At 44.5% G+C, this 18836-nt stretch overlaps 1 protein-coding gene across 9 annotated transcripts in view; it reads left to right on the top strand.

Annotated features, from left to right (window-relative positions):
- The window catches only part of LOC137423290 (uncharacterized), a 272768-nt gene that overhangs the window by 10004 nt on the left and 243928 nt on the right, over positions 1–18836 (top strand). For 3 of the 9 annotated variants that reach the window (XM_068110265.2, XM_078774381.1, XM_078774378.1), the window contains exons 1-2: positions 13158–13338; positions 17152–17314. In XM_068110265.2, the coding sequence (XP_067966366.2) occupies positions 17153–17314 (162 nt within the window). In that variant the 5' untranslated portion in view covers positions 13158–13338; position 17152. Of the gene's footprint in view, positions 1–12924; positions 13339–17151; positions 17315–18836 lie in introns of those variants that run through there. The other 6 variants (XM_078774377.1, XM_068110266.2, XM_078774379.1 and 3 more) reach the window with 4 other exon arrangements.

Below are 18836 nucleotides of genomic sequence, written 5' to 3'. Positions count from 1 at the left end.
CAAGGCATTATCGCACTATCAACTTCCGTAAGCTAAACGCTCTTTCACCTACCTCATTCTCATCCACCCTCTCTGAAAAAATGTCCACTTCTCCCTTCGTTGACCTCCACACCCCTTCTGACCTCACTGACTACTACAACCACACTCTCTCCTGCCTTGACCAGCTTGCGCCTATAAAAACCAAAACAGTTTCTTTCACCCATTCTGCTCCCTGGTTTACCCCTGAACTCTGCCTGATGAAAACTCGTGCTCGCCAACTTGAAAGACTCCGCAATAAAACAGGTCTCACAATTCACTCCCAAGCCTACAAGGACCACCTACAGCACTACAAAGATGCCCTCTCCCGCGCCCGCTCCGCCTACTACTCTCAAATTATCCACTCTGGCTCTGGAAACCCAAAAGCACTCTTCTCTACAATAAACAAACTCCTCAGCCCCCTGAACACCACCACCCACCCAGTCATTCACAGTAGACAACTGCATCTCCTTCCTCTCTTTCTTCCAATGCAAAATTGACAACATCTACAACAGCTTAACCACCACCGCACCCGCTCCCCCTCAAACCACCTGCCCCCCCTTATCCTGCCAACCCCTGTCTCAATTCTCCCCAGTCTCCCCTACTGACCTCTCTGAACTCCTCATAGGAATGAAAACTGCCACCTGCACTCTTGACCCCATCCCCTCCAGCTTTGTCAAGGCCTCCCTTCCTGCTCTCTCTCCACTTATCACTGCAACAATAAACTCCTCCCTGTCTACAGGCATCGTCCCACCATCCCTCAAAATTGCCGCTGTTACCCCCATTCTGAAAAAACCTGGACTCAACCCTAACACCCTAAATAACTTCAGACCCATCTCCAACCTACCCTTTCTGTCAAAAGTTTTGGAACGCGCTGTAGCCACTCAACTCAAACATCACCTCTCTGCCAATAACCTGTATGAAATATTCCAATCCGGATTCCGCTCCAACCACAGTACTGAAACTGCTCTCCTCAAAATCACCAACGACCTACTCCTCTCCTCTGATGCTGGCAACCTCAACATTCTCATCCTCCTCGACCTCAGCGCCGCCTTTGACACCATCAATCACACCATCCTCCTCACCCGACTTGAAACCACCTTTAACATTACCGGCACTGCCCTCTCTTGGATCAAATCATACCCCTCTGACAGACGCCAGTTCATCTCCATCAATAACTGCAAATCCCCCACTGCTCCCCTCCCCCAAGGTGTCCCCCAAGGTTCAGTTCTTGGCCCCCTCCTCTTCATCCTGTACCTGTCCCCCCTTGGTCACTTCATCCGCCGTCATGGTCTCCAATTCCACTGCTTCGCCGATGACATCCAGCTTTTCATCTCCACCAAGTCCATCTCCACCGCCACCCACTCTATCCTGACAAACTGCATCACTGAAATAAAATCCTGGCTTCAAATCAACTTCCTCAAACTTAACTATGATAAATCTGAAATAATCATCATTGGCCCAAAAACGCTCACCAAATCCACCCATAACGTTGCCCTCAACATCGACGGTTTCCCAGTATCCACCTCCCCTCACATCCGGAATCTTGGCATCATCTTTGACCAAACCCTCTCCTTCGACAAATACACTAAACAGATCACAAAGACAGCCTTCTTTCACCTGAAAAACATCGCCCGTCTCCGTCCATCCCTCTCCTCCACAGCTGCAGAAACCCTCATCCACGCCTTCATCACCTCCCGTCTGGACTACTGCAACAGCCTCCTCTATGGTTCACCCTCAATAATCATCAATAAACTCCAATACATTCAGAACTCCGCTGCCCGTCTACTCACCCATTCCCGGACCCGTGACCACATCACCCCCGTCCTTTACAAGCTTCACTGGCTCCCCATCCCCCAGAGAATCCAGTACAAAATCCTCCTCTTGACCTACAAAGCCCTCCATAACCTGGCCCCATCCTCTGACCTCCTCTCCAGACACACTCCCACCCACAACCTCCGCTCTGCTGGTACCAACCTCCTGACCCCCCCCCCCCCCCCCCCCCCCCATCCGGACCAAATTCAGATCCTGGGGGGACAGGGCCTTCTCCATCGCTGCTCCCACCCTCTGGAACTCACTACCTCACACCATCAGAGACTCCTCCTCACTCACTACATTCAAAACATCACTCAAGACCCACCTGTTCAACACGGCATTCAACATTTAACCCACAGCACTTAACCCACTGACTATCTCTTCTCCTTCTCCTTCCTTTTGCTTTGATTATTTACCTATTGATTTTTGTCTTTTTGCACTTGTTTTTTGTACTCTGTCAAAGCGCCTTTGGGCTTCTTGAAAAGCGCTATATAAAATAAATGTATGATTATTATTATTATAATATACTAGGGCATTGCCCGTACTATATCTATATCTAAAATTATATCCCCCCCCTCTATTTACATGAAATGGTTTGGTCCAAAGCGAACGGCTTGTGAGTACAGTGACAATCCCCCCCCTCTATTTACATGAAATGGTTTGGTCCAAAGCGAACGGCTTCCGGAGTTTGGTAAAGAAATCGCCATCGCGTGCACAAACGCGCAGGAAAGCGAATGAATCGCAAATTCGTTTTTATTAGTTTTAAAACATAGTTTAACGCCAACATAGTTTGCAAACGTGAAATAAATGAATACGCTCTCAAATGTGCCATCCGAGGCAGAGTGTGTCCGCCACGTTCGGCACACGCGATAGTTCGCTGCTCTCTGATTGGTTGAATCGTTTTTTGGACATAGCTTGGTAAGTAATTGTCCGATTAATATGAAACCTTGAAAAGGCACATCCTCGGGTCCCCAGCAATATACCTGGCAAGTTAAAAGTATATCGGACCCGTGGTTGTCGAGAAACAGCGGTCACAGACAAACAGACGTACAAACGTACAAACGTACAGACAGAGATTACTGGAATTATAGATAGATTATTATAATATATATATATATCTGTGCAGTGTCTGTCTTGTCTTGTCATGGAACTATTCCCTCAAACTTTTGTAAAATCGTACCAAACTTCTGGTATGCACATATCTCTCCCGTCGGTATGTCCTAAGGGTATTTGTTTTTTGAAAAATTTTCCAATATTATTTTATTTTTTTGGAATTTTCTTGGGGATTTTTTTTTTTTCAACTTAAATTTTCAACTTCAATTGTTTATAAAAGGTAATATCACGTATATTACAAATAAATTTGTGCAAAATAATTGTTTGAATTATGTTTGGTATAAACCATGACAAAACGGCAACTCGGGTACAGTCATTTATCAATATATCTACACATCTGGGCAGTGTCTGTGTTGTCACTTAATGACTCCCTCAAACTTTTGTATCCGTGGTTGTGAAATGTTTTTAATAACGTGGTGGTGGTTTTGAATCACGTGGTGGTGAGGTCCTGGGGGGACAGGGCCAGGAAGATGGAAGAGATATATGGAAATACAGTAGTGACCCCTAATTCCGAACGCCCCTCATCTCGAACTACTCTAATTCCGAACTGTAAATTCGAGAAAATTTTGTCCCTAATTCCGAATGTATTTCTATAACCGAACCGCCAACATAGTATTAGCGTCATTCATATTTCCCGCCGCGAGCGTCGTTCATATTTCCCGCCGCGAGCGTCGTTCATATTTCACCCCGCATCTTCGCGCAGCATCACCCACACCTGCTCCCGCATGCACAACCCGGAAGTCGCTTTGTTCCTTCAGTTCGTCGGTTGTACTAGTTCTGGCAGCATCTCTCGTGTGTTCGTCGCTAGTTTACCTCGTGTTTTCACCTTGATTTGTGCTTTTTTTCTTTGAAGATAACCCTTACCCATTCACCATGGCACTTAAGAAGAGCAGTGAAGGCAATAAGAATAAGAGGAAGGCGGTGAGAGCGACGATTGAGGTGAAGAAACAACTTATCGCTAAGCATGAGGGATTGAGGGCGGTATGCGTGTGATGGATCTCGCTGCTATGTTCGAGATGCCGAAATCGACCGTGTGTACGATTTTGAAAAATAAGGAAGTGATTAAAGCAGCTGATGTGGCAAAAGGTGTTACGACTCTGACCCCTAGGAGATCGAAGTTTATTGAGGAGATGGAAAAACTCCTCTTAGTTTGGATAAATGAGAAACAGTTGGTTGGTGCTGTCATCTCTGAGGGCATTATCTGTGAGAAAGCGAAGCTCCTGCACGGTGACCTTAAAAAAGACTTGCCTGGAAGTAGTGCTGATGGTGATGAGTTTAAGGCTAGTAGGGGGTGGTTTGAAAAGTTTAAGAGAAGAAGTGGGATCCACAGTGTTGTTATGCATGGAGAGGCTGCTAGTTCGAATAAGAATGGAGCAGCAGACTTTGTGAATAAATTTAGTGCGTTTGTGAACACTGAGGGGTATGTGGCACAACAGGTGTTCAATTGTGATGAGACAGGCCTCTTCTGGAAAAAGATGCCAAGGAGGACCTGGCCTGATTCTGGCCTGATTGTGTTGCAGGGAGAGATTTTGAAGGCTTTGAAGAACCTATTGTGCCTGCTATTGTAGCATTGGGTCAGTCCATGGGCTTGGAGGTGAGTGAAGAGGATGTGGAGGAGTTAGTGGAGGATCACAACAAGGAACTCACCACAGAAGAACTTCAGCACCTCCACAAGATGCAGCAAGAAGAAGTGGCAGTGGAAATTTCTTCAGAGGAGGAAGAGGGAGCTAGTGGTAACATTTCCAGTGCTGAAATTAAAGAACTGTGCTTCCATTGGTCTAAAACACAGGCCATTGTTGAAAAGTGGCACCCTAATAAAGCAGTGGTTAACAGGAGCATTAACTTGTTCAGTGACAATGTGATTGACCACTTCAGAAAAATTAAGAAAAGTCGCCAACACCAGGCAACTTTGGAGAGGTGGTTCTCTAAAGAAAGCAAGCCGAGTGAGCCGCAACCCTCTACAAGTGGTGTTAAGAGACAAAGAGAGCAAACACCAGAAGCACAGTCATCTGATGTTAGCTTGGAAGGTGCCTCACCTTCCAAGCAATAAAACCCTCTCCCTCCTTCCTCCTCTCCAGCTTCCACATGCACCATCAGAACTCTCCACTAAGGTAAATGCAGTTATTTTCATGTTAGTACATTTATTTCTTGTTTTTATTATTATTATTATTTGATATTTAGGGCATTTACTCATCTTATTTTACCTTGAATCATGTGTATTTGCAGTTAACAGTGTCTTGATAATGGGTTTTTGAGGTCCAGGAATGGATTAATTCACTTTCCATTATTTCTTATGAGGAAAATAGTTTCTAATTCCGAACTTTTCCCAATCCGAACTGCCGCTGGAACGAATTAAATTCGGATTTAGAGGTCCCACTGTACTGTTGAATGCAGAGAATGAATGGGATGGCAACATAGTAACCCAGTTTTAGGACCGGCAGAGAAGATAACCGAGAAGGAAGTTGAGGAAGCGATAAAAGCAATACAACAACAACAACATGCATTTTAAAAGCCATTTTCCCTGCTAGAGCGGGGGTTAGCCTTGCGGTCCCCATGACAATCTTCTCCATTTTGCCCTATTTTCTGCATCTCTCCTTGTTAACCCCCTTGCCCGCATTTCTTCTTCCACCATCTTTAGCCAAGTCTTTCTCGGTCTTCCCCGTCTTCTACTTCCTTCTACATTCATTTCCATCACTCTTCTCAACCAGTCACTTTCATCCTTCCTCAACACATGACCAAACCATCTCAACCTGTTCCTCTTCACAGCATCAATCACAGGCTCTATTCCCATCATCTTTCACAATTCATCATTTGTCTTCCTCTCTCTCAACGATACTCTGCACATCCGTCGAACCATTCGCATTTCCACCCTTTCCAACCTTCGTTGCTGCTCTACGTTCATTACCCATGTCTCGCTCCCATAAATCATAACACTTCTCACACATGCAGCATACACCTTTCCCTTCAGCTTCAACGACACTCCCCTCATCATCAGCACGCCACTCAATTCCCGAAACTTCTTCCATGCACATCTCACTCGAGCAACCGTTGCCGAGTCTGATCCACCTTCTCCATTCAGCATGTCTCCGAGGAAGCAAAATGTTTTCACACCTTCCAGCTTCACGCCGTCTCCAAGATCCAACTCAACATTTCCTCCATCTGCAGCTCCCTCTGTGCACACCTTACATTTGAATGTAGCTGCCACACTGGCAGTTGAATGTAGCTGCCACTGGAATGCGGCCTTCTTTCACCACCAGATTACAGATCTCTGTCATTCTCTTCACACCCCAACTTCCTGCTGCCTTCAACATATCTCCCACAACTCCCGTCGGCCCTCCCGCTTTTCTACCCTTCATTTAAAGGCCAATCTTTTAACACGAATGTGTGTTCACTGGTGTTGGCTTAGCGGTTCGGGTGCAGGCTTGGGATCCTAGGATCCTGAGTTCGAATCCTGGTCGATTGCTGAATTAACGGCAGGGGGGTTGACTCAGCCTGTCATCCTTCCGAGGTCGGAAAATTGAGTACCAGCTTGCTGGGATGAATGATCCCGGTGTGCACCCCGATTTTGAATAGGTACACCGTATCCCGTTGCATTGTAAGAGGCGATGTCTGGGTAAGATTTTGGCATCTTGGAAGGTGCACCTACTTCAGGTTGCCAGCACAACCTCTTCAAACCACAAGCGCCATCAGGGCCCACAGACGTAGCTTCCGTCACCGTCTCTGCTGTCTGGCAAATCGTGATACCCTCCGAAGTGGCTGCATCAGCCTCCTCGTCCGAAGGTGCTGTTTCACTATGGCGTGACGCATCAGATCCCCTCCTAGATGGGGGTAAAGGAGGTGGAGCTGCTACGCCACCCGGAGTCTGTTGTTGCGCATCCACGTAACCGTCGGGATAAAGAGGCACCGGCCTCGATTCTGGCTGCGTCCGTTCCGGCGGCTCATATCTTGCGAAACCCATTTCCGCTGGTAAATGAGTTCGTGCCGTGTGGATGGGCGTATACTCGTACCACTCCGTTCTAGCCATAACGGATCCCACCTGTTTGCCTTGTGTCCAGGGCAACAGGTGAATGGCGATACCGCCAGGTATGCCTACTAGATCGAGGATGGGCAACCAAATCTCTGGCAACCCAGGCACGTGGGCCTTATACATGCTCGAATCCATAGCAATGCAATGGTTTTCTGGTTCCCACAACCATTCCAACCATGGAGGTGGGATGCGTGCTACAGTTATATCCAATTGCTGGTGGCTCTCGTTCAGCCGCAAACACTGTCAGCACATATGCTCTATAATCAGCTGACCGTCCAACAACCATAACCAATCGGGCTCGATGCTGTTAAGGCCGCGCAAATCGACGTGTCCATCGGCATCTACCTCGAGAGCACTATGCGCTATCCCACCGTTCAAATAACATAGATGGTTCCTTGCTGCAGGGCGGCAATACCGCCAGGGCGGCATTGTAAAATAGCTTGTGCATGTTCCTGCGCCCCTCCGCTCGTTACGAGGATTTGTTTGAAATTCCAACTTCTTTCCTGGAAGTCCTGGCAATGTCCATATGTTTTATACCTCTCCCACCACCCCCTTCCCATGCCCCCCCCCCCCCCCCAAGCCCTCGCCCTCTCTCAGATCTCTCGATGTCTCCATGTCTCTCGGTCCCTGCTCTCAAATGTTGTGTTTGTGTCCTTCCCCCTCTCTCCCCATCTTGTCTACCGCTCCCGATGTTATATGTTTTATGTGTCGGTTTGTCTTTCTGTGTGATTAATGTTCGCTCTTTCACGAGCCTCGATCTTGTATACAAAAAAAAAAAAAAAAAAAAAAAAAAAAAAAACCCACTCAGCGCACATTGTACACTGAATGGAGTTCACTCCGACACCCTTCCTACACACAGCACAGGGCCACTTCCCAGTTCTTTCCACCTCACCACATGCTTTACCACTTGCCATCACCTTCGTCTTTCCGATATTCACCTTCAGAACTTTTGTCTCCATACATTCCTTCCACGTGTTCATTTTTTCCTTCAGTCCATCCATACTTTCCGCAATCAACACCAGATCATCTGCATACAACAACTCCCACGGTAAACCCTCCTTTACGTTCTGAGCCAGCACCTCCATCACAGCTACAAATAGTAGTGGACTTAGTACCGACCCCTGATGCACTCCCACCTTCACCTCAAACTCACCACTGTTCCCGTCCTTCGTCCTTACAGCTGTGCGTGCTCTTTTGTACATTGCCATCACTACTCTGATCAACCATTCCTCCACTCCGACTTCCTCAATGCCCATGTCAATACTTTGCGTGGAACCCGATCGAATGCTTTCTCCAGATCAACAAACCCAAGAAACAACTTCTTCCTCTTCTCCATGTACTTCTCCTGCAACTGCCTCACAATGAAAAGCGCGTCTGTCGTTCCTCTTCCTGGCATGAATCCAAACTGCATTTCGTCGATCTTCACTTTCTTCCTTATCCTCCTCTGCAACACCCTTTCCAATACCTTCATTCCATGCTCCAATAACTTTATCGCTCGGTACGAGCCACACTCCAGTGGGTCACCTTTCCCCTTGTATAGAGGGACGAGGGTACTCAGTTCCCAATCCACTGGAATGCGGCCTTCTTTCACCACCAGATTACAGATCTCTGTCATTCTCTTCACACCCCAACTTCCTGCTGCCTTCAACATATCTCCCACAACTCCCGTCGGCCCTCCCGCTTTTCTACCCTTCATTGCTTTTATCGCTTCTTCAACTTCCTTCTCAGTTATCTTCTCTGCCGGTCCTAAAACTGGGTTACTCTCTATGTTGCCATCCCATTCATTCTCTGTATTCAACAGCATTTCCATACATCTTTTCCATCTTCCTTTAATTCCATCTGGGTCGACAACGATTTGTCCCACTTCATCCTTCAAGCAACTCACCCCCATCACATCACACCTCTCTTTCGCTCTCTGCTTTGCAATCGTGAATACTGCTTTCTGACCCTCTTCCGAATCCAAGCGTTCTCCAAACATTTTCCTTCATGCCTCCTGCGCCTTTGCTACCTCTTTCTTTGCAGCCTTCCTGGCTGCCTTATAACTTTCATGCTCTGCTGTTTCTGCTTCCGTACCCTTCGCCTTCTGCCACTCCTTGAACTTCTTCCTCTTCTCGTCAATCCTCTTTCCAACTTCATCATCCCACCACCATGTTTCCGAGTGCCTCGGTGGTCCTTTTGTCCATCCACATACCTCACCAACGGCTCCCAACAGACGAGCTTTCATTGACATCCAACCACTTTCAAGCTCAACCACATCATCCTCGACCCTACTCAGCCTCTCTTTTAATGCCTCCCTTACTGTCACCTCTTTCAACCTCCACACCTTCATTCTCGGTTGGTACTTCACCCGCCGAGCTCTCCTCGCACCTTTCACCCTTACGTCGCAGACAACCAAGTGGTGCTGTGAAACAGCCTCCTCCCCCGGGATCACCTTTGTGTCCCGGAGGTGCCCCCTATCTCGCCTACGCACCATCAGGTAGTCAATAAAAGCGATAAAGCGAAGCGATAAAAGCAATGAAGAGTAAAAAAGCGGGAGGGCCGACGGGAGTTGTGGGAGATATGTTGAAGGCAGCGGGAAATTGGGGTGTGAAGAGAATGACAGAGATCTGCAATCTGGTGGTGAAAGAAGGCCGCATTCCAGTGGATTGGGAACTGAGTACCCTCGTCCTCCTATACCAGGGGAAAGGTGACCCTCTGGACTGTGGCTCGTATCGAGCGATAAAGTTATTGGAGCATGGAATGAAGGTATTGGAAAGGGTATTGGAGAGGAGGATAAGGAAGAAAGTGAAGATTGACGAAATGCAGTTTGGATTTATGCCAGGAAGAGGAACGACAGATGCGCTTTTTATTGTGAGGCAGTTGCAGGAGAAGTATATGGAGAAGAGGAAGAAGTTGTTTCTTGGGTTTGTAGATCTGGAGAAAGCATTCGATAGGGTTCCACGTGAAGTAGTGACATGGGCATTGAGGAAGTTAGGAGTGGAGGAATGGTTGATCAGAGTCGTGATGGCAATGTACAAAAGAGCGCGCACAGCTGTAAGGACGAAGGACGGGAACAGTGGTGAGTTTGAGGTGAAGGTGGGAGTGCATCAAGGGTCGGTACTAAGTCCACTACTATTTGTAGCTGTGATGGAAGTGCTGGCTCAGAACGTAAAGGAGGGTCAACCGTGGGAGTTGTTGTATGCAGTTCATCTGGTGTTGATTGCAGAAAGTATGGATGGACTGAAGGAGAAGATGAACAAGTGGAAGGAATGTATGGAGACAAAAGGTCTGAAGGTGAATATCGGAAAAACGAAGGTGATGGCAAGTGGTAAAGCATGTGGTGAGGTGGAAAGAACTGGGAAATGGCCGTGTGCTGTGTGCAGGAAGGGTGTCGGAGTGAATGCCATTCAATGTACAATGTGCGCTGAGTGGGTTCATCAAAATGTAGTGGTTTGAAAGGGTCATTAACCAGTGTGGCAGCTACATTCAAGTGTAAGGTGTGCACAGAGGGAGCTGCAGATGGAGGAAATGTTGAGTTGGATCTTGGAGATGGCGTGAAGCTGGAAGGTGTGAAAACATTTTGTTACCTTGGAGACATGCTGAATGGAGAAGGTGGATCAGACTCGGCAATGGTTGCTCGAGTGAGGTGTGCATGGAAGAAGTTTCGGGAACTGAGTGGCGTGCTGACGAGGAGGGGAGTGTCATTGAAGCTGAAGGGAAAGGTGTATGCTGCATGTGTGAGAAGTGTTATGATTTATGGGAGTGAGACATGGGTCATGAACGTCGAGCAGCAACGAAGGCTGGAAAGGGTGGAAATGCGAATGGTTCGGTGGATGTGCGGAGTATCGTTGAGAGAGAGGAAGACAAATGATGAATTGTGAAAGATGATGGGAATAGAGCCTGTAATGGATGCTGTGAAGAGAAACAGGTTGAGATGGTTTGGTCATGTGTTGAGGAAGGATGAAAGTGACTGGTTGAAAAGAGTGATGGGAATGAATGTAGAAGGAAGTAGAGGACGCAGGACGGGGAAGACCGAGAAAGACTTGGCTAAAGATGGTCGAAGAAGAAATGCGGGCAAGGGCGTTAACAAGGGGAGATGCAGAAAATAGGGCAAAATGGAGAACATTGTCATGGGGACCGCGCAAGGCTCACCCCCGCTCTTGCAGGGAAAATGGCCTTAAAATGCCTGTTGTGTGTTGTTGTTGGTGGCGAGGTATTTTAAATTATGTGGTGGTGAGGTGTTTTTAAATGACGTGGTGGTGAGTTGTTTTTAAATCACGTGGTGGTGAGGTATTTATAATTACGTGGTGGTGAGGTGTTTTTAATAATGTGGTGGTGAGGTGTTTTGAATGACTTGGTGGTGAGGTGTTTTGAATTACTTGGTGGTGAGGTGTTTTGAATTACTTGGTGGTGTGGTGTTTTGAATTACTTGGTGGTGAGGTGTTTTTAAATGATGTGGTGGTGAGGTGTTTTGAATTACTTGGTGGTGAGGTGTTTTTAAATGATGTGGTGGTGAGGTGTTTTGAATTACTTGGTGGTGAGGTGTTTTTAAATGATGTGGTGGTGAGGTGTTTTGAATTACTTGGTGGTGAGGTGTTTTTAAATGATGTGGTGGTGAGGTGTTTTGAATTACTTGGTGGTGAGGTGTTTTTAAATGATGTGGTGGTGAGGTGTTTTGAATTACTTGGTGGTGAGGTGTTTTTAAATGACGTGGTGGTGAGGTGTTTTTATTCCGTGTTTTATGGCTGTGAGGTGTTTTGAATTACTTGGTGGTGAGGCGTTTTGAATTACGTGGTGGTGAGGTGTAATAGTCCCAAACTTCCAGTCTGCACCTACCCCTCCACTATGTATGTACTGAGGGGTTCTTTCTTGAAAAAAAATCATTCAACCTAAATCTTCAACCTAAAGTGCCTATAAAAATGTAATATCACAAACACAACAAATACATTTGTGCAAAGTAATTGTTTGTATTATGATTGGTGTAAATCATGACAACACAGCAACTCAGGTACAGTCATTATCCTCAGCTAAAATAAGCCCGTTCCTCAGTAACGACGCGTGGTGAGGTGAGCGCAGCGAGCCGAGCCAAGCTTGTGTGTGTGTGTGTGTGTGTGTGTGTGTGTGTGTGTGTGTGTGTGTGTGTGTGTGTGTGTGTGTGTGTGTGTGTGTGTGTGTGTGTGTGTGTGTGTGTGTGTGTGTGTGTTGTTTTTTTTTGACGCTTCTGACATATATATATATATATATATAGGAAAAGCGATATATATATATATCGCTTTTCACCTGATCTCGAAATGGTGAAGAATCACTTTTAAAAAATTAAATAATTGTTGTATCCGAATCAATATTCAGATCTTCACCAAAATCGAATCCAATCGTCCTTGTCACATACCAAACCTCTCTACCAAGTTTCGTCCAAATCCTCCATAACCTTTTGAGATGTCCTGCTATGTATCGTTTTTGGCCCTATCTCCCAATGGTGAAGAATCACTTTAAAAATTCTTCTAGATGGATCCAGATCCGGATCTTCACCAAAATCGAATCATTTCGTCCTTGTCACATACACTACATCTGTGCCAAATTTCGTCTGAATCGGTCCACAACTTTTTGAGACATCTTGTTCACAAACAAACAAATAAACAGACAGGAGTGAAAACATAACCTTCATCGAGCTTCGGCGGTGGAGGTAGTTAACGTGAAAGTTGTGTAAAACCTTTGCAAAAGTTTATTCAATGGTTGACTTTCTGTCAGAGCACAGATTGCTCACTTTCTAATCACTCCGTTTGCAGTTAAACTGTTAAGCCTGTTTTTGGGTTTTTCATATTCATGCTGTTCCTGCACATTGGTTCAGATTACGACAGCTGCTATTTATATACACACACAGAGATTGGTGTTGGTGAGTAAACTTCGGGGTTTTAAATAGCCCAGGTCATGCCACTCATAAAAGATCGACGCTGTGTGTACACGGGGAGTTTTCCATGATTTTTGTTGTGAGGGAATTCTTGTTTAGTACATAAATGTTTCCATGTGTGTTTTGCGGATTGTCCTCGTCATACAGATCGGATGTTATCATTATTATTAATTGCAGTGTTCCAATCTGGAAGATGTGTTAATACCTGCATGAGCTGACGACATCGGAACTGACTGTCTACAGTGGTGTTCAATCTTGGCTCGGGTTGGAGTTGGGTGTGTCTGCTGGGGCGTGTTGGCTAAGGTGGAGTTTTCTGAGCTGCTTGCTTGGAGCTGTGACATCTGTTCAGCCCTTGAGGCTGCACTCGGCTCTGTTACTGTATTGTGTTCCTAATACGAAGGCTAAAGGGTAGAGTGGAGGCCTGTCGGAGAAGGCACACTCGTAATACTACCTTAGAGTGACCTCGTTACACGTGAAACTGGTAGGTGTTAAAACTTGTTTTTTAAGTGCTGTCTTAACTTCCTGCCTATTTATAGTTCCTTTTTGGTCTTTCGACAAGTTATTTGATTAAGACAAGGCACATGTGTGCTCCCTCATTCTGTCGTATATATATTGACTCCTCTCCTATATTCTGTTTGTTTTGTGTTTTGGTGTCTTTTATTCTTAATTTCTTTCCATTTTTTAAATGTGTTTATGGTGAGATGTTTTTGTTAAATAGTTTTTGTAAGTTTGAAACTTGGCTGCACCTGGATAGCTTTGAGTGTAGAGGAGTAGCAGCTGAAACCCAAATCCTATCCAGGTTCCTCTTGATGACTATCTTCACCTATTTGGGTTTCCCCCTGATTGCTCCAATGGTGTATTTGGTCTGCTATCTGAATATGACTCAATTTGGAATTCATGGTAACTATGGATTTGGTTTCATTGTTCACATTGTTGCTGTTCCAATTACTTGCATTGCTTCTGTCATTCACCTTATTCATTTGCACGAGTTTTTATTTAGACGATGTATGATAAATTGCTTAGTCATTTTGCCTTCACCTCTTTCTATCATTTTATTGTCATTCTTTTTTGCATTAGCCAAATTCCCTCCATTTGTTTATTTATTTATTTTTTGCATGGTAGCACAAGCATTGCTTGGTATCATTTTAGTATCTGGACTCGTGAATCCAAGTCTGAATTGAAATGTGCATTAGTTGTATCACTTTTTTGAAAGTCTATTTCCAAGTCTGAAGTTCACTCTTTTGAAATGATATTGTCAGAAGTTGTTTTTCATTTTCTTACTGGTTTTGTTGTGGTTGCAACAGCTCTTATCTTGTGTTTAGATTGATAGAGTTGTGAAATTAGTCTTGCAGAAAGCAAAATAGTATAGCCATGTTTACAAAACATTCTTTTTTATTTTTTAATAGAGTCGAGGCTCGTGTAAGAGCAAACACATTAAACACAAAAACATAAACTGTGACACATAAAACATATAATGAAGGGAGCGGGAGACAAGAGGGGGAGAGAGAGGGAAGCACACAAGCACACCAACAGTAGAGAACAGGGACGATGGTAGATCTGGGGATGGGAGAGGGCCGGTGGAAGGGGGTGGGGGGGGGGGGGGTGGGGGTACACGGTATAAAACAAATGGACACTACTAGGAATATCTGGATTTCTCGAAGGAAGTTTGGAGATTAAAAGAGGTGGATTTGGGGTGTTTTAACATGGGTAGAAAAGATCAACGTTTTGTATGGGGGAAGATAAGAGATGGTGGTGAACAGCTGTTTTAAAGACCTGGAGGGCAAAGTGGGATTGAATTTGAAGAGAGTGTGGGAGTTTGTTCCCAGAGGTGGGGGAAAAAAGAGGAATGGAAGAGTGAAGGTCAGCAGAGAGTCTTGATTTTGGCAGTTTCACCAGCAGAGGGTTGCTGGCAGGTCTTGTGCGTTGCTGGCAGCATATTTAGGGGGATTTCAAACAAACCTTGAGGGCCTTTTCCATTTTCCATCAACCTGACATAAATGATAGGGCCAAAAACGACATATAGCGTGGCATCTCAAAGTTTTTGACAAAACTAGGTGCATGATTTGGTTATATTATAAGAACAAGGCAATTCGATTTTAGTTCAGGTCCGGATGAACATCTGGCCTATCGGTGGGATAAAAAAAAAGAAAAAGTAAACTACCGAGTGCTGTTTCTATATTTTCTTTTCTTTTTTTTATTCGCTGTCCTTTTTGTTGTTTTTGTGTCAATTTGGTTTTCGAGGAGCAAGGTTTTCTGCCCCAAGCACAAGTACCAATAAAATGTTGGGAAAATTTGGCACCATCCAGAATTGTGGAAACTTGATTCACAGCACTAAATTTGAATGCACTGTTGTACTTACTCTCAATTACCTTAACAACTACACAGTGAGTATATGAAGATGTTTCATCTATCTATAATTCCAGTAATCTCTGTGTGTGTGTGTGTGTGTGTATGCGACCGCTGTTTCTCGACAACTACCGGTCCGATATACTTGAAACTTGCCAGGTATATTGCTGGGGACCCGAGGATGTGCCTTTTCAAGGTTTCATATTAATCGGACAAGTAGTTACCGAGCTATGGCGATTTCTTTACCAAACTCTGCAAGCCGTTCGCTTTGGACCAAACCATTGCATGTAAATAGAGGGGGGGGATTGTCACCGTACTCGCAAGCCGTTCGCTTTGGACCAAACCATTTCATGTAAATAGAGGGGGGGGGATTGTCACCGTACTCGCAAGCCGTTCGCTTTGGACCAAACCATTTCATGTAAATAGAGGGGGGGGATTGTCACCGTACTCGCAAGCCGTTCGCTTTGGACCAAACCATTTCATGTAAATAGAGGGGGGGGATATAATTTTAGATATATATATAGTACGGGCATGCCCTAGTAGGAGAAAACAACGAGAGTGATGGCTGCAGAGGAATATTGCTCACCAAGACAGTCCAGTTAGCCATTTTTCTTTAACACTCAAATCCATACATCTTGCACAAACTCAAACTTTATTGTCCCCATAATCTGAAATTTGTCTTTCCGAGTCTCATTTCTCCAAATGGTATTTCATGATGACAGGACACTGCTATCTCTGTTCTTGCTAACCCTGCATTCTCTTGATTATGTTCAGCTTTGTCAACTCTGTGAACTGCTGCTCATCGTGTTTGTCTATGTCCCTTGTCCACCCTGTTATCCCTCTTCCCCATTGTTGATGCATTAACCTTGCACTGCCGATCTCTCCACATTTCCATGAATCACTACGACACCCCATGTGTGCATGATGCAACATTACACACCTTGTGTAACAAATTTTAAGAAACTCCAACTCTGGTCTTCAGGCATAACTAAACGTGAGCATAAAACCTGTCATTAATGCTTCTAGTCACATGCATCACGTTGTCCATTAAAAGAGAGACCAAGAAAACAAATAAGAAATGCAAAATAGAAAAACCACAATTATTGGAGGTCACATGTACCATGAAGAATGATCATCTTGGGTTCAAAGACCTTGAAACAGAACCTTTTGTTATTTTATCTTTTCTTTGCTGTTTGCTTGTTTTATTTGTTTTTGAATATGTTTTATGTTGGAGGACTGGGGTGGATGAGATTTGGGTACTGTGCCTGCCAAGTAGCACTTTGGGAATAAGGTGTGGGTGGTGCTCAAGATGCTCTTGCATTATGTCAATGAATGTCCTTGTACAATGACCTGGCTTTTGGAATCAAGGGTGTAACAGAGCAGTTGCTAAGATTTTATTACCTCCGCCACCAAAGATGGATGGAGGTTATCTTTTCGCCCATCTGTCTGTTTGTCTGTCCGTTTGTGAACAAAATATCTCAAAGTTGTGGATGGATTTAGACGAAACTTGTTGGACCGGTTGTGTGTCTGATGAGGAAGAATCGATTCAATTTCGGTGAAAATCCGGATCCGCATAGTAGAATTTTTATAAGCGATTCTTCACCATTGGAAGATAGCACCAAAATGATACATAACAGGATATCTCAAAAAGTTCTGGATGGATTTGGACGAAACTTGTTGGACAGGTTGTGTTTGTGACGAATTTATAATCTATAAAATTTTGGTGAAGATCTGGATCTGGGTCCATCTAGCAGAATTTTTTAAGTGATTCTTCACCATTGAGTGACATGGCCAATCAGGCGAAGGTATGTATGCTCTCTCCTGAGTGCCGTTCTCGTTGTGATTTGTTTCCTTTTTTTTTTTTTTTTTCCTTTTTTTTTTCCCCCTGTTACCGTTGATTCCCTTTTTAATCTCAACATAAGCTGTCAATGAATGTGTGTCACCACAGGATGAGTCATTTGCTAGACATTGATTACTGTGCGTGGGATGGTGACGATTCACAGTCAGATTTTCTGAACACCACTACAAAGTTGCCTGTCAGCAATCAAGCCAAGCCTTCCATCCTCAAACCTTCACAGAAGGACAACATTCAACCCAGCCGTTTGCATAAGGTATCGTCCATGATCTAAATCCTCTTTTTTTCATAAGTTCACAGTTAAAAAATTTTAATCGTTGAATGTTGGCTTGTTTTGGTCAAGGTCAAGCCACTCAGCGGTCAAGTCAAGTCAAATTTAAAGTCAAGTTTTGGTGAAGCGAAAACACCAATTATATACATGAATATGAATGAATGATCGTTTTAAGGCCATTTCCCCGCTAGAGCGGGGGTTAGCCTTGCGGGCCCCATGACAATCATGGTTCCCTGTTTGAGGCAATGTTTTTATGGCCGGATGCCCTTCCTGGCGCCAACCCTTAGTCACCTCTTACGATGCGCAGGGATACGGTGTACCTATTCTAAACCGGGGTACACACCGGGACCGGGGTACACACCGGGATGTTTGTACATCAATTGTAAAAAAAAATTTTTTTCCCCTTTTACATGATCTAAGGCTCATAGTGGAGCTGCCGCACGCACACACCTTTTACCTTTTATTGGCTTTTATATTTTATTGGAGACTTTTTATTGGCTTTAAGGGCCGACGCGTGTTCCGTAGACCTATTCTCATTATCCAAATACAATTGGACTGCAATTCAAAACCAACTGGGTGGCATTAGATAGCAACCTTCTAACTCTTGTTGTTGACATAAAGCTTTGACACCGTGTTTATGACTCTTTCTACAGTGTTTGAGGCTTATGCAAAAGCAACTAACCTGTTACATGCAAGACATTAGGGGGGATTAAGAGGATGTATGAGTACTGTGGAATCTGGACTTTTGTGGGTATTATGGCCTTGTACTAAAGACGCTGAGCTGGCATTCTAGACATAGTGGATTCAAATATAACAGAGTGCATTGAAGGATTTGCACTTGGCATCTTGAAACGAAAATACTCCAAGGATAATTATTTTGATTTTTGATTTAAAACTTAAAAATTCAAATTGCTGGTTGCCTCTTAATGGTGATCTACACACATCTTACTTGAAGAGGGAAGGAATGGATGAAAGATCTAAAATCAGAGCTCTGCGCTCAGATGGAAAGTTGACCAGGACGACTAGTTCTTGTTGCAAGTGGATATCCATGTGTATATATTCCAATATATACACAATATGACACACAATATATACACATATGATACACAATATATACACAATAACATGTGTCACTGTGCATTGGTGAGGGTGCTCCCGTTGGCTGTTATCTCCATTTGCGGGTTTCAGAAGGTGGGAGGAAGTTCTCCCTGAACTCAAAATCTCCACCTTTTTCGGTAAAGGGTCATTCATTATTCATGAACCAGATTGTGAAACTTCATTCTCATAGCTTTGTTCCAAGGGATCTTTTCAGAATCTTCACTGAACCTCTGACAGCCTCCACTTGTAGCTGGTTTGTAGTGATATTCCCCGGAATGTTTTTTAAAATTGCTCAGCAAGGGTTTTCTTTGTCATCCCTGTTGCTCCGACTGTGACTGGTACAATTTCAGCTTTCTTCATCCCCAATGTGATTCCTCTTTTTGTTATTGAAGAAATGGTGAATAAGAAA

This window comes from Myxine glutinosa, chromosome 3 (genome assembly GCF_964187855.1).
Source record: "Myxine glutinosa chromosome 3, kmMyxGlut1.1, whole genome shotgun sequence".
Classification (NCBI taxonomy): domain Eukaryota; kingdom Metazoa; phylum Chordata; class Myxini; order Myxiniformes; family Myxinidae; genus Myxine; species Myxine glutinosa.
This window is presented reverse-complemented; position numbering and strand designations above follow the sequence as displayed.